The sequence below is a fragment of the Cuculus canorus genome, chromosome 1 (assembly GCF_017976375.1).
Source record: "Cuculus canorus isolate bCucCan1 chromosome 1, bCucCan1.pri, whole genome shotgun sequence".
Classification (NCBI taxonomy): Eukaryota; Metazoa; Chordata; class Aves; order Cuculiformes; family Cuculidae; genus Cuculus; species Cuculus canorus.
The window spans coordinates 202,036,548-202,058,548 of NC_071401.1; the positions used below are offsets into that span (position 1 = coordinate 202,036,548).

At 38.8% G+C, this 22,001-nt stretch overlaps 1 protein-coding gene across 16 annotated transcripts in view; it reads right to left on the reverse strand.

The window, feature by feature from the left end:
- CELF2 (CUGBP Elav-like family member 2) overlaps positions 1 to 22,001 on the reverse strand; it is a 549,079-nt gene that overhangs the window by 17,057 nt on the left and 510,021 nt on the right. For 11 of the 16 annotated variants that reach the window (XM_054084584.1, XM_054084114.1, XM_054083582.1 and 8 more), the window contains 2 exons: positions 19,678 to 19,812; positions 215 to 346 (listed from right to left, as the gene is read on the reverse strand). In XM_054084584.1, coding sequence (XP_053940559.1) covers positions 215 to 346; positions 19,678 to 19,812 — 267 coding nt within the window. The remainder of the gene's footprint in view (positions 1 to 214; positions 347 to 19,677; positions 19,813 to 22,001) is intronic. The other 5 variants (XM_054083714.1, XM_054083954.1, XM_054084199.1 and 2 more) reach the window with 1 other exon arrangement.

Sequence of the window (22,001 nt, forward strand, 5' to 3'; positions counted from 1 at the left end):
TTTGTGCAGGGACCCAAGGGACTTCACTTTGCAGAGCAAACTGTGTGAAACTAAAAGACTCCAGAACTGCATATGTACCATGAATGGAACTAGATCCACTTGCCCCCCTTACTTTGTGTAGAGATTTAAAATAATCATTTCATTGCTTTACAATTGATAGTTTTTGTAGCATGATTATTGGGGAAGGCTGTCCACCACAGCAATAAATACTCACTGTTTACGGTACCTGCTAGTGCATTAATATTATTCAGTCCAACAGTGGCTCCAGCCAGTCCTTGGAGAGTACCCAGAGAAGTCAAAGAATTCATGGCCGCACCAGCTGTGGAATTAGCAGTTGATGCAGCCACTGAAAGAAAAAAATAAAAGGCAAAATTAAGGCCATATTTCGCTTTTTTAGTTGATCATAAAACAGCTTACAGTAATGCTGAGCTCAACTACAGGACTATTTGCAGGAAAAATAAAAAAAGAAAATGAGACCAACAGACCAGCATTGTTCAAGATGCTAGTAGTATTTTTGCTTGTGGAAAGTGTTGATAAGCCGTGAACTGCAAAGACTGGATCATAAAATTTTGCATTGTGCTACAATTTGCAAACATAATACAGAAACAGTAAGCATAGGATCAGTCACTTTCTTAAAAGTTTGTCAATCACCCTAGAAATCCAGGCTGATCAGCTAACCAGGCCATTGAGATTTTGCCACATTTTGAACTCTGTCATTGAAAAAAATTAGAATTATCCATTTTAATTTTGTCATACAAAAGCTTTCTGTTCTGGGCCCCATGTGTTCTAAGAGAAATTTTAATTATTCTACGCCAGACACTATGCAATTATGGCTCCACTCTAGGACACGGCATGAACATCATTAAAACCTTGAAGTTTACAAAAAGCAGAATGACCAGCCAAATAAAAAATGTAACTATTAGCCATTTCATTGCAGACTCATAGCCTAGCTTTTGTGTAACTCTTCATGCATATGCACCCCATAAATGACACTTTATGCATCCCAAAAGCTCTGCCAAAGGGATAGCTGAGGCTCAGGTGGAAAAAAGGTCCTTGCTGCTAAAATGCCAAGGGAATGATGAAGGTGGATGAGATGAATACATCTAAACTACACACTTAGGAAGAGAAAATCACTCTCTCGTCAATAGGAAAAATAACAAAGAACCTTAGAAAGACCTATCTTTTAGGATAGGTTGGATTAATTAGAAAAATGTGTCTCTCTTGTAGAAAGGCCTTGAATAACAAGTGTGGATTAAACACTTAACTTAAAGGTAGGTAAACTTATACCAGATGAATCACACTCATAAAAGCTGCAGAAGCAATTAGGTTTTTAGCTTTTCCTCTGAGCCCTACTTTACTGCATCAATCATAAAGACTTTCTTTTCCTTTAAAACATTGCATTATCTTCTGAGAAGTGAACATTTAAAGTCAGAGTTTTGTTGGTGATTTACCAGAGGCACATCAGGTCTACACCATGCTTTGCTTTGCTCCTATTCATTACCTAGCTGTGAAATGGTTAAGATCACTTCTACCTTGATGCTGCCTTGAGCTGTCAAACACATCAGATTACTAAGTGAACCCTCAAGAAAGTGATGTCTCTACAGCTGCAGTTGGCAGGATCCACTAAGGAAAGCAGGAGGCAACTTTTCCATTTTGTGGGTACAAGTCAAAACTGTAACCTACAAATAACCCACCTTTATAACCCTATGACCCATCAAAACCAAGCCTTCACACTTACCGAAACTCAAAGTACAAAAGACTGCCCTGGTTTGGTTGATGAGAGATTTAAATTCCATGAGACATTGCTTGTCCCCAGTTCCCTAGCATTTGCAATGTTAACTTGAATAATTTTGGATGTTGCAGATAGAAGCAGCTTTGATTATTCAATTTCTCTCCACAACGCAATAAGAAGACAATAATGTCTTTGATTAAAAAAAAAGTAATAAAAAAACAAGTAAAAACCCACTGTTGTCTGATAATGTGAGCACCAACAGAGAAGAGAGAAAAAAATGAAGCGAAAGTATGCCAGTGAATTCCCTGTGACCAACACTGCTCTGTGTTTCCGTTCATGTTTATTAGCAGATCATTTAAATGAAGTATATAAACCTCAAATCTGAAGGATCTGATTGGTTTTGACTGGGCTGAATTCCATCCATTTCTGTTTCAGAGGATTATTACCCTTCTCTCTTGAGGAAACACATATATTTAAGAAATGAGAGAAACGAGGGCTAGGGAACTGCCTGAAAATTACATTAAAGCTCTTGGGGGCAAACAGCTCCTGCGAATGAGAGCCATACGCTTATGGTTTGTCAACACATCTGTTGGAAAAGGCAGAAAAACCTGATTAAATCCTTCCCTCTTGCGCAGCAGAGTGCGTTGTGGTGGCTCTTATAATAGTCCGGCTGCTCAAACACGTGCTTCAGGGATGGCCAGTATCTGAGGCCAACATTTCTTTTCTTCTTTCATTCATATCAAGTTTCTCTATTCCGTCAGAAAAACATAGAGCAGTTGCCTCAGTGACTCCTCCATTTGAAGTTGCAATGCAGATTGCCTAGTTTGCCTAAATAATGACTTGGCATATAATCAATGTAAAGCACTAGTTGGGACACTGAAGCACCTTAGAAATCAGCATTTTGTTGTTGCAACTATTTCTTTGCTTAGCAGTGAACTGTCTTACAGATCCACTGGGACAATGCTTTTTCCTCTTTGGCTTATCAGTTCTTTGAGGAGAAAGAAACTGAACAAATTGTGTGGTTTCCATTATCTTATTGAACACGGCTGAACAGAAATGAATGGAGCTCCTTTTGTTAAGGCACTTGTAAAGGACAGATCCAGCACCTTGCTGGGTGAGGTTTCCTGAAAGACTCCAGAGCAGTTATCTCCTTCTCTTTGACTGAGATCTGCACGTATGAAACGAAGATGAAGACAGTAATGACCTAAAATACTATCACAAAGTGGCCATAAAAAGTCCAAGATATCTAGAGGAGAAAATTTCTCACAAAATGCTAGATAGAGCCAACAGAGGAAGCAGTGCTATTCCTTGTCCCCAAGAAACTTAAAGGGATATGAAACAAAAGTTGAAGGTCCTTCAAGACATGCATGGAGGCTCAGGACCGCTGAAAGGTTTAACCTAACGTGCTCCCAGAACCATCTAACATCCATCTAAAAACAATGACTATGCTTAGCTCCTGTCTTTTGCCCTTTTCTAGTTTCTTTCAGCCAAAAACCAAAGGGAAAAGAGAAAAAACACATGCCTCATGGTTATGGCAGATGACTGCACTACATTGGGGGAACCTGTATAACTCTCTTGTGTCACAAAGCTCTTGGGCTCCACAAGTGCTCAAAGTAATTGCAGAGAAAGTATAGTTCAGTGTCAGAATAGTGTTATTCTATATTTATGGCTTTTAGTTGTCAGGATGACAAAAATAGAACGGATACCTACAGAATTTATATATTTTTTTTTACCATGTTCACCTGCCACCGAAAAAATTAAAAGAAAATATTTCACAACTGCCTCCTAGCTAGAACTTCGCTGTTCTGAACTGAATCACTTTATAGTGCTTCTTAATAAACAGTAGGCATCTGTCTCCAGGTACTCAGATAGCTTGATGTATGGAGCTGGAATGCTACTAGGAATTGCCTTCTTTGTGCTAGTGGTGCAGCAGCATTTGGTGCAACATTGAGGAAAATCAAAATATAAAAAAAAAAAGTGGAAATGACTCAGGCTTCTGGTGTCACTGTATGGCACACCCTGTATCCACAACATTTGGTGTATTATTTTTCTTTTTATACTGGGAATTTTAGCCTTGCTTCCTTAAAAGCTGTATATATCAGGGACTTAATAAGTTTCTGGGGCAATGTTAAGTCTGTAAATTTATACCGAAGCTAGGGGGAGAGATTCAGCAGGCTGGAACTCCAGCCTGGTGAACGCTGGCTGAATACACAATAGTTGGGGAAGCACAGAGCTGCTTGTTACCGGCTGCACCAATCCTTCCATCACAATGTTAAACCCTAGATAAACATCAGAAAGTGATAGGCAAGATTTTGTCCACTCAAAGGAACTTTTTCCTTTGTATCATCAGTCACTGGAATAAGAAGACAACTTTCTCAAAGAGGCTGTTGCTCAGTCAAGACACTACTGGCAGAAATTGTGGGGGTGAATCCTTTCGCTGTTGTCACAAGAGTTCAGACAAGATGTTCATTATATTCCCCATTGACCTTAAAAATTTATTAATATGTGAAAATAATATCATAGCATTGGATAAAGAGTTCAGTTTAGACTCGTAAGAGTAAAGAATCATCCAGTAACCTGTAGAGAAAACTTCTCTCTTTGCTGCAGGTACGTTGCACGCTGGTCACCTGTTGCCTTCTTCATCCTGGCCATGTACAAAGCCCTTACAAAACACTTTACCACCTCCAGCCATTAAAGGTGAGAAGGCTAAAAATGTTTGTTTTACTGCTATAGACCTTATTGTTTCTTCTTCATTGATCCCTCTATTCCCAAATTTCTGTGTCAGACTCATAGCCTTCCTTCTCTTTCTTCCAAACTCAACACCACTTTAATAAACATTCATAAATCTTCAAATAATTAAATATTATTAAGACGCTGTGAAATGGAGAAAAGCATGGCTGCAGCCTTCCCCCAACAACCTCCCCAAATCACTCCTTTGGTCTGACTGCGCTTCCCCCGTTTAATCGATGAAATTTTTGCTATCAATCAGCTTCATTATGAATAAAGACCTAGCCTTTGGTTAATATAATCTCTAATAGAGTTTGCTTTAAGTCAGAGAACACATTTTCATTTGGACTGGAAGCTCTACAGAGTGTAGAAATTTGTGTTTAACTAGAAATGTTGCATTCAACTAGAAATGTTGCACACAACTAGAAATGTTGCATCCATAGAGATTTTTAAGGCTGGAAGGAGCACGTTTTTTCAACTATTCTCCTCAACACATTTATTTCTGCCTGCAAAAGGTTATAGCACCTTTAGGTCAGAGATTTTTTTAATAGAAATCTAGACTAGCAATGAGCCATTTCTGTTTTAATTTAAATGCTGTTTCAAGCACATTTCTAAATACTATGCCAACCTAGATAAACAACCGGTATTGGTACGGAAATTTTTGGCCATTCTTTTGGCTAGCTTATGTCCATAGAGTCATGATGATTTACATCATCTGGACTTACATCAGCTGGAAAACTAGATTCAGGATAACAGCATCTAGGAAATGAAATGATGTGTAAATACTTCTTTGGCTTTGCCATGCACACTGTGGATGGGATTAATTTACCCACCTTTGGCAGCCTCATCACTAGTTTAAGCCAGTCAAAACTATTCTTTTGAAGCATCTCTGGGATTAAGAGACTTCCAACTCTAACATCTTTTCTTCAGATTTCTAACTCAGGACGGGCTGAATTGCCCTCTGGAAGTGCCCCTGTTCCCACTGATGAGATGTTGAACTCACAGATGGGAAATGTGTTGTGGGACGGATCCTGCCCTTTCTGTGGCCACACATTGTGTTACAAGCCGGTGATTTGAAAGCAAGGCATCTGCTTTCATCCTGCACACAGAATCAACGTCAAACCATGCAAACTCAGGAGTTTGAATGTAATCACCTCAATCAAATTTTGGTCTCAGACAATTGCTTGATGCTGAGTAATTCTGAGCTAATCTGCAGAGGATGTACATTTTTCTGCAAAGCACACCTTATCAGAGAAAGAAGCAAGGCAACAGGTACTTATGCAGCACTACAGTATAGGTCATACAAAGGATGGCTTTGCACCAGAGCATGCAGGATAAGTTAAATAATAGTTGCTATTGATGCCTTTCCTAGTTCTGCCTGAAACTCCTTGTGCTGCCCTGGATAAAGAACTCGCTATGCTTTTTCCTGCAAGACAGGGCAAATTCTGCTTCTTCGTCAGTGCCAGCTTGTCTCCTAGGAAGCCATGTCTTAGAGGCACACGCACATTTTTGTCATGCCTATTTACTTCCTACACCTAAGATCAAGGAGTGTCCTTGACAAAGCTTCTAAGTATACTGAAGTAAGAAAATTGAAGACCTATGTTTGTCTGTACAAGTTTTGCCCAAGTACAGACTTGGGCAAATCCCACCCTTTTCATGTCTCAGGGCCAATTCATAAAATGAATTCTCTTTCCCAAGAGAGGAGGAGGAGGGTTCAGGGAGGCTGCCTGAGCACTTGGTGATGAAATAAAATACAAGATGAACACTCCTCTCACTGCTGCTCTGAATAAAACAAGCTATTCAATTCACACAGTTATCACAATGATTTAGCGGAGAGATGGTTTGCAGTGTGCAGTCAACTCCATTCTTTCCTTATTTTTTTTTTTTTTTGGTAAATGTCTAACTAATAAAGAATTCTAGTAACTTCTCAGCAAAGAGATATACCACAGAAAAAAGGAGTCTCTTGGAAACTCCATACCATATATGCTATCTTATGGGTGGTGATACAAAGGTTGTGCACTCCACTTTCCTCTTCTTGTTCTCTTCCCTTCCTCCTCTTTCAACACTGGCATACTGTATGGAAATGATAGACAGTCACACTGCAGGTCCAGGACCAAAGTATTATGAATATCAAAGAGGCATTTCAAAGATTTTAAATAAAATTTCTTTTTGGAAACATTATTTTGGGTTTAGGATTAAATGAGAGAACGGGCAAAGAAAGGCAAGGGCAGCTTCAGCTCTTTGCCTGCGTGGAGGGTTGCCACAGACCTTCACCCACTCCATCCACGTGAAGAAAGCAGCTAATCTTTCTGGAGCAGAGCTTTCTGGTGCAGCAGGGCTTCAGGGCAGCTCCAAGACTGGCTTAACTATGCTGGGGCTATCCACATTGAGGTTCACAACAACTATGTCAGCCCTGCTGACAGCTTGCCTTTAGGCAGCTCTCTGTTACACTCCACGTTTGCCTGTCACTACCTAATGCACAGCACAACAGGAAACTTAACGTTTAATTTGATATCATCTATCTGCTTATCTGTGTTCTGGTCACATCCTGCTTAGTCAGTTGTAGGGCATGTGTATACGTCAAAAAGCAAACCACACTGCTTGGCTGTGAACCACGGCTTTGTTCTTGTTTCACTTAATGGAGAGTTTAAATAACTCAGTGTTCAAAGTACTTATTTTGCTCTGGTTAAGATGATATAGTAGTGCACCAGGGATCAATACTACCCACAAATTTAAGTTCAGTATCTCTACGACTTCAGGCATGAGAAGTTGCAGAGAAAACATGTTCTCTTTTGGGAGCGACTCCTGACAAATCCATAATGGAGGCTGTCTGAGTCCAGAATTCTCTTGTACTGAATTTGGTTTTATTTCTGATTTTCTGCTGCTTTCCTGAGCTCACTGACTCCAAGGACTAAATAAAATAGATCTGACTTAATCTGCTTCTGAGTAAATGGCTGTCGTTCAGAGGGACGCAGATGGGCAGAGCTGGACAACAGGAACCTCATGAAATTTAACAAGGACAGATGTAAAGTCCTGCACCTGGGAAGGAATAATCCCTTTCAGTAGCACAGGATGAGGACAGTTGGGATGGGAAGAAATTCTGCTGAAGAGGACTGGGAGGGGTCCCGATGGGAGGTGACCATGAGCCAGCAGCATGCTCTGGCAGCAAAGAAACCCAATGGCATCCTGGGCTGTTGGAACAAGATAAGAATCAGGAGACCCAGGTGATTTTTCCTCCTCACTCAGCACTTGTTTGATCCCATCTAAATACTACATCCAGATACGGGCTCCTCATTGCAAGAAAAACTTTGATCAGCTGGCAGAAGTTCAGTGGAAGGCCACTGAGATTGTCAGGGGCTGGAGCTCTTATCCTGTAACTAGCTGGGCTCATTCACGCTAGAGAAAGTAAGGCTTCAGGTGGACCTAAAGCAGCTCCCAGTACATTTGAGGAGGTCATCAGCTAGATAAAGCAGTAGTGCATGGTGGGAGGATGAGAGATAAACTGAAACAGGAGAGGTTCAGTCCAGATATAAGTAGAAACATTTGTACTGTGAGAATTGTCAAACACTGGAAAAAATTACCCAGATTTTCCAGTCTATGTCCCCAGAGGATTTCAAGACTTGACTGGATCAAGCTCTGACAGACCTGATCTCACCTCACACCTGACCCTGCAGAGGACATGGACATCCCAAGGGACCTTCCAATCTTGATTATGCTATGAACCTATGAAAATTAGAGCAGTGTAATGGAAAAGCAGAAAAGATGACACTGAGGCAGAATAAAAGAAAGCTGAAGAATAACATGTGTGGCCAGAAAACTGAACAGGATATCTGGCTTCTGTTCTTGGGTCTGTTTACAAGAACAGAAGTTGACACTGAATACGCCACCTAACTCTTGACTGTTTCTGACTCTAGTTTACCACAACTACCCGAGGGCTAGATCTACATTTAAGAAAAGGAGGTCCTGACCTTGGACCTTTTAGGTTCTTCTTAGTTTCCTTTATAAACTGCAATGTGCAACAGAAAATCAAATTGTAGTAGAAGACCAAAAAATATAAAGAAATTATGCAAAGAGAGTAAATGCAATTAGAAAAGAAAATCAAAATTATTTTAATACTTCTAACATCTTCCTAGTCAGTGACATAGAAAAAATATTATAAGACTTGGGGACAAAAGGAAAAGAAATATTAAAACCCAAAGTGGAAATCTCTAGCATGTTGAATTTAAAATCTTTGTTTACTACGGAAAATCTCTTGGGTAAACAGAATATTCCTTTGTCCCTTTGTTAGTACAAGGATAATAAAGCTAAGAGACAACGCTGGATTTAAGCATAATCAGGTTAAAGATATTCTCTGTTTTCTTTCTAATCTTTGGTTGCAAAAAACAACAAATTGGAACAATGTCTTGGAAACTTTTATCTAAAGAAGATGACCACCTGTTAGCCTGACTGAAAGACTAGAAGACATTGGCTAAAGTCTAGTTGTGCTGGACAAAGTCTATGCACAGCTTCCAACTTTGGTCTGATTTACAACATCTTATTTTGTGATACTCTCTTAAACAGAGAAGGAAAGCATCCAACTGTAGGAGATTCTCACGTAATGTGGAATCTGGACCATCGATCTGGTGTTGTGTGGGATTTTGGCCTGATCTTATATGTTTAAGGTCAGCTGAATAAGGTATATTCTCTTTATGTAGCACTAACAATAACTGGTTGTTTTAAAGAGACTGAAGCTCAAAACCTGTCTCCTAAATACACAAATTAAATGTCTCATGGAAAAGAGGAGCAATTCAAGTATAGTAATGATGGAGCTTATGAAATGATGATTATAAACATGGGCGTGGGGGAGAAGCGCGTAAGTCAATCACACCGCCCATCTGACATTGCTCTCAGGAATTTGCAGTTGCGTTTCTGTCTGAAATGAGCACACTCTACGGGCTCTGACTGCATAAGGAACATTCTAAAGGGGAAGAATAATTAAGCGATGACAGAGGCATCATCATTATTAGATAATCACAACCCAGGGGCATTAACAAACGTTGAGTGTCTCTAATCCCATGAGGTCTAATTATTCTGTGATAATAACCACACCTCCAAGTTTTAATTTATTCTTGTGGAGAATGTAAGGGGAAGGTGGGGGGAAGGGGGACACTTTAATATTTTTGCCGAAAAAAGATGCAGTTGGCCTTTCAAAAGGGCTCATCAGTATTCTAATCTAACTAGCATGTGTGATTGGCATTAAATTGTCTGCCCTTTACGGTGATCTCTAGCCAATCCAAGTATTCACCCTTGCACAAACTGGTGGTCTCCCTGTTGCTAACATAGCACAAGCACGCACCGGTTCTGTTTCTTGAGGCAATTTTTGGCAAAGATGAGGTGAATTTTCCTACTCTGGGGAGGTTAATTCTCCATAAGATCCTCTGATAAACATACTGCCATTGACTTGGAGAGAGAAGTAAAACTTGCTCATTTTCTGGTATCTTTGAATTGCTGTCTGACATGTCAAAAAGGAAGATTCTAGTAAGTTTAAGTGCTCTGCTTGTGCTTGGATAGAATAAAGTAAAAGTGACAGACATACTCCAGGGAAAGAGCACCAGAAAAGCAAAAGAGCAAGAAAGAGTCAGGGGGAAAGAAGAATGACAATATAGAAAGACATATACTAATATCACAGCCTTTCTCAAATAGGTCAGTGTCCCTCTACCTCTTCATTACTCACATGTGAAAAATTCCTATGAAAGATTATCCGTATCTTCTCAGGCAGGGTACACAAAAAGAGAAGAATCAGAGGGGAAAGGAGGAAGAGAGAGCAGCATACATCTGCTCAACATACAACTCAACATCTGGTTGCTTCTGTGTGTCTCTGTCCATGCATGTGCAAATGAGACTAAGCAAGACAGTGGGGGATAGAGAGGAGGAGAGGAGTCTTTCCTCATGGTGATCCTTTTGGTTGAAGCTGATTTTCTGGAAACAGTTTTATGTTTTTCAAAGTCCTTTGAGTACACTTACTTATACAAGATAAAAAAGAGAACAGGAAGGTGAAGTAATTCATTTAAATTCTTTGCAAATTCAGAAGAAGTCAAGGTCATCAAGAACTGGAGACCATCTTCAGATTCATAAATCCAAACTCTTCAGTAGTGCATAGGTCTTTGAGAGCTGAGGAAGCCACAGCAGTGAAAAGAAGAAGGAGAAAACAGAGCATACAGAAGTACTACAGGTTTTGCAGACAAACCTATCAACCGGCTATTTTTGTAGTTTTCTAGTTTTATGTTCCTTAAGTTATGTGCCTGGAGAGAGAGAGTAAAAGGTAAGTTAATATTCTGGGCCAATTCCACATTGACCCTTCTGTTTTGTTGAAATGTCTTGCTCAGTGAAGACCATCCACCTCCAGTGTAAACTCCAAGTCATATCTCCTATTTCAGCAACATGCCTGCAAAATACCATGCATTCTCTCCAGTAGACCACAATGATACATCACTTTTGGTGCTGGGTGGAAAGTAATTTAACGAGAGGCTGGAGAAAAGAATAGGGCATTGGAGACTGGCTTATGTTAGAATTCATAGATGCTCATTAGATATTTCCAGCTCTAACTTGGGCTGAATCAAACCAAACTGAAACTTCACAATATCAAAAAACCAAAGAAAAATTACTGAACACTTACGGCTCTGTTTCCCTGAGTGGGGCCAATGGCTGTGGCCTGTGTTCATCCAAGCACCATGGAATTCACATGAAACCCAGAGCACTAGCATTTCTGCATGAACTTCCAGCTGTGCTCTCATGTTTATTACTGCTATCTCACGCAATTTGAAATAAGCTGTTGTTCAAAGACTTGTGCACCAGTGCTGGAATGACCTCCGTGTGAAGTCACTTCAGCATACAACCAGTTCTAAATCACTTCCCAAAGAATTTCTGATCTAGAATCAATAAGACTCTACTTGAGGCCAGGATGTCTTACCTGGAGTACACATTCCTTCACACTGCCCCCAGTATGACTGCAACATCTTTGACATACTTTCACCACTAAAAAGCAACAAGCAATAGCATCTCTCCATTAAAAAAGTGCCAATGCAGCCCAAGTCCACAGTTCAACGTAAGCAACGTTTTTGCTGCAAGAATGCTAATCACATGCATATGTTGCAATTCAGATTCCAGTACATGGGAGTGGATGGCCGGATTCATCTTCATTTTCACCTCTCTAATACATCTTTCTTAAGATCAGGTAGATATTCCTTAGAAGGTGTTTGTCTTCTGATTGCTGCAAGATGTGTCTAAAAGATTTGTTTACTTTAGACACTTAGGAGTCCTGTCCCTGGTATTTTAGTTTAAAGATGAGATAAACTACATATTGAAAATTTGAGCCTGTAGGCAAAGGAGTTTTAAGTCCAGAAAGTGTATGAATAATAATTTCCAAGGAAGCCGGGATTTTTAGCTGAGTGTGCAAGCACAACCTCATTGTAACAACACACCACAAGACACAGTCATTCACCTCTGTAAGCCACAGAACTGAAGGATTATCTTGTGTCATGTAAATTACTCAGCCAGATCCTTTGCAGATCATTTGTAAAGTCATATGTAGATCCACGTGGCACTGGTTCTTTCATTCATATTGCACATTTTTGTTCTGTGAACAGCAAAACCAGTAAAGGTTTTACTGTATTTGGTTTTAAACTCATGTGGTTGTTAGAGATATTTTTGATTGCCCAGTGTATAAATCAGCGGCCCCGTATTCAGACAACTGGCTCTTCTCACACAACACTGAAACACTTAGGTTAAAGACATTCATAAGCTCTAATTCCCAATATGTTCCACTTTTTATCCTGCCTTAGGAAAACAGACCATGAGCACCCATGGACACATGCACAATTCAGTAGGGTTGAAGGAGCAGTCTTGGCAGTAGTAAACCTTACATAGTTCCTTCAAGTGCATAAGTTTCGCTAAGATTTACATTATTTTCTGAATATCATGAACTGCAGCACTTTCTGGACTTGGAACTTCTTGTAAGATATAGAGTATATAAACTCACAAATCTACCTGTGTAGCCAAGCTGATAATATCATGTTCCTTTAGCAGGAAACAACTCTGAATGGACTTGAAATAGTACTTCCAACAGAAAGAAAAATAGCCTTTTCTAAGACTGGAATCCTTGTGGCTTGAAATAGAGATTAAGAGTGGGGTAGAGAGACACTTTCAAAATATAATGCATTATAAGTGTTATTTGTATACTGGAAGCACAATAAATCCTGAAATATGCTAAGGCAATGGATTTAATACTTTAGGAGGATGCTAATGTACTAATGTTTAAAAAACAAACATGTTTCCTGTTGAATTAGATCCTGCTAATCCAAGGTTTAGTCCTTACAATGTTTCCTAAAAAAAAAACCTAAAAGAATTAAGTAGCACAAAGCTTCATTGAAAAATACGCAAACACTTCTGTCCTTCGGTATACAACTTTGTTATTTATGCAGTTCTGAGGAAACATTCAGAGATTTCTCTGCCAAAAATTGATAAATTGATAATGTTGATTCTAAGCAAGAGGCAAAGAGCTTTTGCAGAACATCCCTTTCTGCAACTGCCTGGCAGTCTCACACCTCACTGACAGGTTCTACCCAGCCTAAGTCCAGCCATACAGTAACTGAACTGCCCTAAGACCCTTCAGGCTGAACACCTGGTTCAGAAACCAATTTGCTAGGAGAATATACAAAGATCTGTTACATTTTAAGGGAGAAATATGCAAACAGGTCATTCCACCTAATTGCTGGCCTGTCTGCTGCCATCGGCATCCTTCAGGTTATCCCTGGCTTGTTTTTCCAAATGAGGAGACCAGGGAGAGTCAGCACTGTTCCAGGGAGGCTCCATGGGAATTCATCACCCCTTCACCTCTCCTTTTACTGTACTGAGACGCTGGGATATTTTTAGCCTCAATTCCTACTCTTTTCTTCTTTAATCATTTAAGACATTTTGAAGTATTATTAAAAATACAAATATAGGTCAAAAATGCATGCCCAGTTTCCTATTTTTGGCTCCAGCCCATTTTTGGATGCTTGCTTAAAGGGTGACCTAATTATCAGATGGGCTTAGTACCTATATATCTCTCCAAGAAGTAGCATAATCTCTAGGCACTAAGAACAGTCAAAATCAATTCACTTAGGAGCCTAGACACAGACTCAGAAACTTAACACTATGTGGGTAAGCCCAGCTGACACACAACTGTTCAGTAATATACTTCTCCCATAACCAATCTCCTTGAACTATGCAGTCAAGTGACAGACACTGGACTGTGGGAGTGCTAACGCAAGGTTTTAACCCATGGCTTCCTTGCAAACACTTATTTTTAAGAAATTGGTGCTGAGATCAGGGTTAATTGGACTGTCCTGTGCTCAGAACACTACGGTAATGGTGCTAGTAATGCAACCAGATTTAAGTATAAAACTGAAAATCATACACACGTGTTGTTTAAGCATCTATCCAGGGTATATGTACTGTATGTATACTGTATAAACCTTTATTTAAGATATGTGCTATATTTATCAACTGTATCTGTATCCTAAAAATAAGGAACATTATACTAGGGAAGTTTCTTGTGTACCGCAAAACGAATAAAGCTTATTTTAAGTGACTTTATAAGACTGGAATCTGCGTTAATTCCATATGAAATGGTACAAAAATAATCCATTTGTACTACAGTATGAAGGATTTTAAACCGATCTTTTTTCAACATGAAACATCTACCTCAATTCATTCTTTAGCAAACTGCCAGACCTTCCTACACACCTACTGCTACGGTTATTTTTGGATCATTCTGGAAGCAAATCACAGCTATCTCAGTGGGTGTACTGGCCTCTAACAAAAGAGTCACGGTGGCAGACTTGCACTGCTGATTGGAGAAAAACGTATTGTACTGAAGTGAACAAAAAGAAAATCTTCTAAGAATGATTATTTGAACATTTTTCACTGCTTCTCAGCTGAAGCGTCTTGTATGTTCTATAAAATCTCTAACATTTCAACAATTGTGTTCACAACATGAATACTTTCAACTAACAAAGACAATCTTCACGCTATTTAGGGGGTAAAGAAAATAACGAACCATGGACGCTAACTATAATTTATAATTCTCTGCTTTTAGCAGGGGGACAGGATGAATTAATTCCTATAGGACAGGCACTGTAAGCAAGCTTTTTTCTCTTTTTCAGTTTATTCTATACTTCACAGAATTCCTTTTTTTCCCCCTTTATTATTCTTCAATGTCAGCATTCATCTGAAATGAGTATTTTTAGACTTTTGTGGTTAGAAGAGATTTTTTTTCCAACATAGGAGTTAATGGCTGAATTCTGATATAATATGGCAAAAGCTGGGCTGGATTTTAAGAGATTGTTAGAGAAAAAAGTCTTACTTTCTACATTGATGGTATTTTGTTCCAGAAAGATTTCTTCTTAGGTTTACACAGCAGATAAACCTGAAGACCTTTTTTACTGAAGCATGAATAGCTAATTCAGCTGTGTGAATAAGTAATAGTTTAGAGAATCAAATAATCTTGAAATGTCATGGAAAATCAAGGCTCCTAAAGTCAGAAACTGAATTAGGTTCTGGTTTAGCAATTCTATCCCCCCACAGCTCAGAAGTTATATTGTGTATGTTTATGCAGATAAATTTCTATGTATAATTAGAAGTTTCGTTTCTTCATTTCCACATAGAAGGGCTTTCCTTCTGGTTACTGAAAAAACATTTATGCATGAATTTTAACAAACAATATTGAAATGAGCTCACAGAAGCTGTGGAATCTCCCTCCTTGGAGATATTCAGACCTTGATTGGACATGGCTTTCACCAACCTGCTCTGAGTGGTACTGCTGTGAGCCGCAGCCTAGAGTAGAGACCTTGGGAAGTGTCTACCAACCTATGTGATTCTGTGACTCTAACATCATGGCATTAAACAATAAAATTCCATGCATTGATGGAGAAGGGAAAGACGACACAGCAAGCTGGCATCTGAAACTCAACTTCCATATTCTTCCTGTGAGTACAAAACATTTTTCTGCTGTTGCTTAACATCCATTTGCAAAAAAAAAGATCAAGAGCTTCATAATAAACACTATTATCTTTGAGAAAATCAGGGTAGTGGGTCAAGTGAGGCAAATTAAATGTCAGAGAGTGTTAGAGGCAGATACTCTCATCCTGAGCTTATATGTCCCTCCTTCACATTCACCTCCAGGGCTTCTTGCCACCCACTGAATTAGCCATAAATCTTTGCAGGCACTGGAATAGCAGTCTCCCTGTGAGCTCTTTGCTAGTCAATCCATTTGCGGGACATGTCAAGGACAGACCCTGAAGGACAGGACAAGGTTTCCAAATCTCAGCTAAGATTCTTCCTGCCTAAAATGAGAATTTACAGCATTGAAATTTACACCTGAGGTAGTGCCTCCAAAACCCCAGTTAATGGGAAATGCAAACTTCCAGGGCTCAACCAAAAATGAGTTGAGGGAAACTGAGTCAGACAACTTGGAGTCAGGTAAAAACTACCCGAGCCCAAATTCTTATGTTATGAAATACTACAGGTACCTGCCTCTAAAACAGAAAAGTATTTTAAGTGAGTGAAAAGAAAGTGAAGAATTAATTAACTAAATGGAGGTGATTAAAGTAAATAAAGGAAACAATTATCATATCAAAATAAAAGACAGGAAAGATGATTAAACGAGTCTTCAAAAGACCCCTGAGAAACTCATGAAAGACATAATATGCATTTACCTGGTTTTTATTCTTTCATGATTTCATTTTCATTTTTATTCAGTACCATCTGATAATTGCAAGAAACAGTTACTTTAACCATGGGCAATTTAAACCATTTTAATTTTTTTTCCAGGGCCAAGAGACAAAAGAACCTATTTATTGCCTGAGGGGATTTTTACTAAAATGAAAGCTTAATCTTTCATGTTTTTTTAAGCAAAGGCTTTTAAAAAATCATTTCTAACAATGCTGTAGGGAGACACTTCCATGGGTATGCAAAATTGAAATTATAAATTTACAATTATAAAAAAATTAATAGTTTGGGGGATTGCATTGTCTCTGATCTTTCTGAATGAATACTATTTCAAGCTTAAGAGAAAGTATTTAGCACTTGGAGGAGAATGAGTGTCCTCAGACTCTCTTGCGGTCAAAACTATTTAGTAAGAATGTACGAGTTTAATTTGTTTGGAAATATGTGATTGTATGAACCTTGAAGAAGGAGTTTCATACAGACTGAGCAGTCATTATTAGATGCTGAATATTTTTCTTTTATTTTTGAATATACTGCAATTAGAAGCCAGTAGCAACACTTGATACCCCCAAATATTAGATGCCCTGTTGGTTCCTTACTTCCTCATCTGTTTTTCTGTGATGCCAATGCAACACAGTCAGTCTGACCACATCCCTCCAGAAGAGTTTGATGCACTGAAGGTTGCTGAATCTTATTCATGTAAAATTAAACTGCAAGCTGAATTTAACTAAAGTAACCACATCTTATGACTCTTGTGACACATCTACGAAGAACTAAATATTCTTGGTCAAAGACTGATTGAGAAAAGATCTTCAGGAGACATATAGTTATATAAAAATATAGACATGATTTATGTCATTTAAGGCATATTATAATCACATGCTTATGCCCAACCCCATTCCATGCAGTATTTTGGCTTTAACAGCATCAAGAAAAGGATTAAATTTAAACATGTACCTTTGCACTCTCCTAAATTTGGGTAGTTTTCTGAGCTGAGAAATATTAATTTAATACATTATCTGGAGACACAGAAACATTTCTTCCTGGGCTTAGTGCAGGCTTTGAAATCAGACAAAATAATTTACACTTATGAAACACAACAAACTGAAGTGTTCTATTAAAAGCAAACGAGACCAAAAAAATACCCTCAAGGCCTCCAAACATCCACACATTGAAAGGCAGATTTAAATGTTTTCTGCCAACATATTTCAAGTTTTAATGGAAATACTTTGAGCTACTATGAAAAGCTTTATCAAACTAAATTCATTTTCCACAGAGCAGAGAAGAATCACTGAAGATATTATTCAGGTTAACAAAATATTTAATAGGGTGGAGAATGTGGAACCAGATAAGAAAGGTTAAACTGAAGGACATTTTAACAAGGCTTGATTTTAGCTTGGTTGTGCAACATAAATAGGTGAATGGATCTATTAGATGTAGCCTTTCTCTCCAACACAACAAGCTGCCTAATATTAGAAACACTTGTGTACAGCCACTATCTAGAAGACTTTCAAAAGCAATTGTCATTCTGAACACAATATTTCAAAGGTTAAATGTTCAAAACTTTTTGAAAATAACCCATCTTCAATTTGTTAGCCAAAATCATTAAACTCTGTGGAAAAACCTCGGCATTTGCTCAACAATATCACCCCAAACAATACTAAGCTCTAGTTAGCCCAAATAAGTATTTGCCCAGTGCAGATGGAGCACCTTTCTAACCATGTGCCTCTGCACACGTGAAACCACCTTCAAGGTACTCAAGGAGCCTTGAGATTAGAAGAAGGAACAGCAAGGCAGTTAGGCTGGATAAGATGATCCTTTTGGAGAGGGAAAGAGGAAAATGTGGACCTTAAGGATGGTCCTTAAAACAAACTGCACGAAAGAAACGTGCTGCTGCCCGACATTCAGGTGCCACCTTGCTGCAGAGCAACAACAATAAGGAAAGTTAATTCTTAGCTGCCGTGCACTGCGGTGCAATACATTGAGTTGGCCTGAGAAGTCTTGTCAGTACGGCTCAAGAAATGCCAAGCATGCTTTGGGATGGCAGACTAATCAGACATTTAACAACTAAGCTGCAGAGATAGTATAGAACATGTATGAAATGCAACATTTCCACTTCTATAAAATGGGTGACATTTAGACAAAAGTACTGCAGAAACATTGACAGTGGCACTAGCCTTTTGCAAAGCATCAAGTTTCAGCTCTAGGACAGAGGGAAGAGATCGTTCAGGTTAAAAACAATATACATCTGCAAAACAAAATTATTTTCACCCTACCAGCTTCTCAGAGGTGTTGCAAATGAATATTATTTTTAGGTTGAGATGAGGCTTATACCAGAAACAGGGAAATGCTGCACGAGCTCGGTATTTGCCACGTAGCCTTCCATTTAACCTCTTCCCCCAAAACAAACATTAAAACAGCAATATAATAGAAAACGTTGGCCAGCTTTAACATCCAGCACAAAACTCAGTCCCAGTTCTATTGTGCAGTGAAGACTGTTTTCCTTAATGATGAGCTCAAAACGTCTGCCACGAATTACTTTTTCATGGAGAACAAATACACACTTAAACAAGATTAAACACAAATGGTCTTTAGTGGTGTCTAAAATAATATGAATGTTTTTTAGAACAGCAATAAACACACTTCATGATGCAAATAATTACATCCTGCAGCCTTTATGTAAAGATAAGCGTCAGGATTCTTGACTCAGCTACATCACTGTAAATCCAGAGTAAGTACCCTGAATAAACATCTCTCTCTGTGGATTCTAGAGATGCTGAAGCGTTACTGAACTCTGGATTTGCCCTGATTTCTCTCTAGGTTTTTGGAGACGTCAGACATGCATGGGTGAAAGTCTACACGGTGGTCATGGAGGCACCACCATCTCTTTTCCTGTCCCTTATTCCCTCATAAATCTGTCTTCTACTTAGTGTAATGAAGTCAGAATCTGATTGTGTATTCCTTGTCCATCTGGTATCACTTCTCTAACTATATTCTCAGTTAGGACCAGAAGAAAGCTCAACTGAGGCTACATCAAGAAAAACAGAAGGAAAAGAAGAGAGAAGGACATGATTCATGACGGGTGAAGGCAACACATGCGCAATGTGCTGGGAACCACCTCAGCTGATCTTTCTGTAGGATGGGAAGGATTGGGTCATATTCTGAATTCTTTCTCAAAAATACAATTTAGCTTAAGTTTTCCATGCAACCGTAATTTTCACATAGTTTCATAAGACAGGTCTGTTAGGCTTTAATGGCACCTGAAATGATTCTTGAAAGCTGAACATGTCTACACTGCACCACCTGAAAAATTAGTTCTTTGCTTAAAAATAACCAGCAATAAAAACATATTCAGCTCTTAAAAGGGTCTTCAGAATTTACATGAGCACAGAACTTAGACACAACCTGGATTCATTGTTCTATTATCTTCTCATTTATTGTCATGTTTGTAATTTGAAAGCAAGCACTCTTACCGGGACTTGTGAGGGCTCCCAGAGCACCAGTCGTTGTGGAGAGAGGATTTGCATTGGTGGTGGTAGCTGAGGTTTGGGCGGCGGCTGCTGCGGCTGCTAAAGTTGCCAAATTCTGTAATTGTAAAGCGTTCATGCCTGTGTGGAGAAGCAGTAAGTTTAATTAAAATACGTATTAATGATAATAAAAAAGCTATTTTCAATGGATGTGGAGTTTGGGATGTATCTTGCCAAGAGAATAAATTCTTCTTTTCACTCCCAAGACACCTATAATCTGGGAACCACCTCTTAGAGTCCTTGAATACCATCTCTCACCTCTCTAGCTCAGAGGTGAGACAACGTAGCAAAGGCATCAGCCTCTAGTTGATGAAAATTAAACTTGGTTTGTGCCTCTTCTATAAGGGAAGCGCAGAATTTAAAGTAATTTAAACTCTGTGTGAAGCCCAGGAGCAATATTATTTCCTGACACAACAGGGGATATAAAGAAGATAACTAATGTTTAAAACACATTCTGGACAAGGTCATATAATTGGGATGAATACAATTTGTTTCCTGTGTCTCCTCTGAATGTACTAAGCTTACTAAGGCTACGCAATGCAGAAGCCAATAATTGTCCTGATTTTCCTTTTGATCGTTCATTTCTAAAAACACACATGAACTAAGAACATCAGATTAGTATCAGTCTGATCACGCAGCCATCACTGAGATAGGGACTACTTGGCCAAAAGCTCTGGACTGTAATAGCAAGTCTATGCCGCCACCTACCACTTCATTATTTTAGAAGATGTGGGGAAGATATACCTGCATGTCAATGAGGACCTTCAAGAAAGGGATGCATTTAAATAGCAAGGGCTCTAATTTAGGTGGCAAGTAAAAAAGGACAAACAATAAATAGAATTTATGCAAAACAGAGAAAACGATGACTAAGGAACAGCAAATGATATTCATTTGACTTAAATCAGAGGGACAAGTGTCTGCTTCTCCAATACTTAGTACTTAGGCAGTTACTCTAAAGCAAAGTGCTTTAGTAACAGACTAAAATGCAGATATGTTAGGTGCTAGCATTAACCAGACTAGATCCTTCTCAGGATCCTCTGAATAAGATACAGGTGTCCAAAGGGGCCACAGTCAGACTGGCTGTCCACATACGGAAGTACGAGAGGTTTTTTTGGATGGCAGTCAGACATGGCAAGCTTTGGTTTGAACATGTGAGGGAGATCAGTGCATGCTGCTAGAGCCCTCAACAGCATTGACAAAGCATATAAAACCAAAATGCTAAAAGACTTTTACTGCATTCTTGTAGTCCTGATAATATAAGTACACACACAAGGTCAGGTGGTAGGAAGTACAGTCCCTTTTTTAGACCAATGAATAGAGCTGGGAAGACTGCACAAGGTTTTGGGAACACCAAAAGAAGAGCTTGAGTGCCTGGAAACATGTCCAGTATTTTCTGAATGTTAATTTGTCTAATAAGAGATACTACTTCTCCCTGCAAATTTTGGTTCTCAAACCAGGGGAACATAGTAACTACTTGAAGAAGATAAAAAAGAGAGGTTAAACATAATGCTGTGTAAGTATGTTTGAGAAGAAAAAAAATGCAGTGGACAGGTATTTTCTAGGAACTGAGAACTCCTGCAGTAATTAGAGAGTGATACTATGTTCAAATGCATATGTTGCGCACTCAAGTTAGTACAATCAATGAATAAACCCCTGAATTTAAAACCAGCATGTTCCACCAGGCAGGCCAGGTCTCAAGCGATCACCTAGTTTGGCTGAGGTACTAACTTCTGTCCCTTGGTCAAATGCCCAAAGTCAGCTCAGATGTTGATGCTTTTGAAAATGTGACACAATGACAATGTTAGGAGTAATGTTTTTGTCAATCCAAGATCCACCGCTTTGTAGTCTGCACAATACATGTGAAGGAATTACAGGGCCAAAAAAAATATTTTAGGTTTCTTTTGGAAGCTAATGACCATCTTAAAAATAAAGGCTTTTCTCAAACCCTACCATCCAAACTATTTTGCAAGGCGCAATAAATAACCTTGTCACAAGTCATTATTAACCTAGACAGTTAGGTGTAACTACTAAATAAAGTGATTGTGGGCCATTGTTGCAATTTGATCTGTCTTCTAAACCAGCTTTCTCAAAGTTTAAGAGCTTAAAATACAACAATAACTCTGAAATGGCAAAACTATACCTTAAGTACGCAGACACTTTATAAAGGATTAGATATTGGATACCCAAATTAATAGAATAAAACTGCTTAAAACATCTCAAATCTTGAACAAAGTCATCTTCTAAAGCAGGAAAAGTTGACTGAATATTTA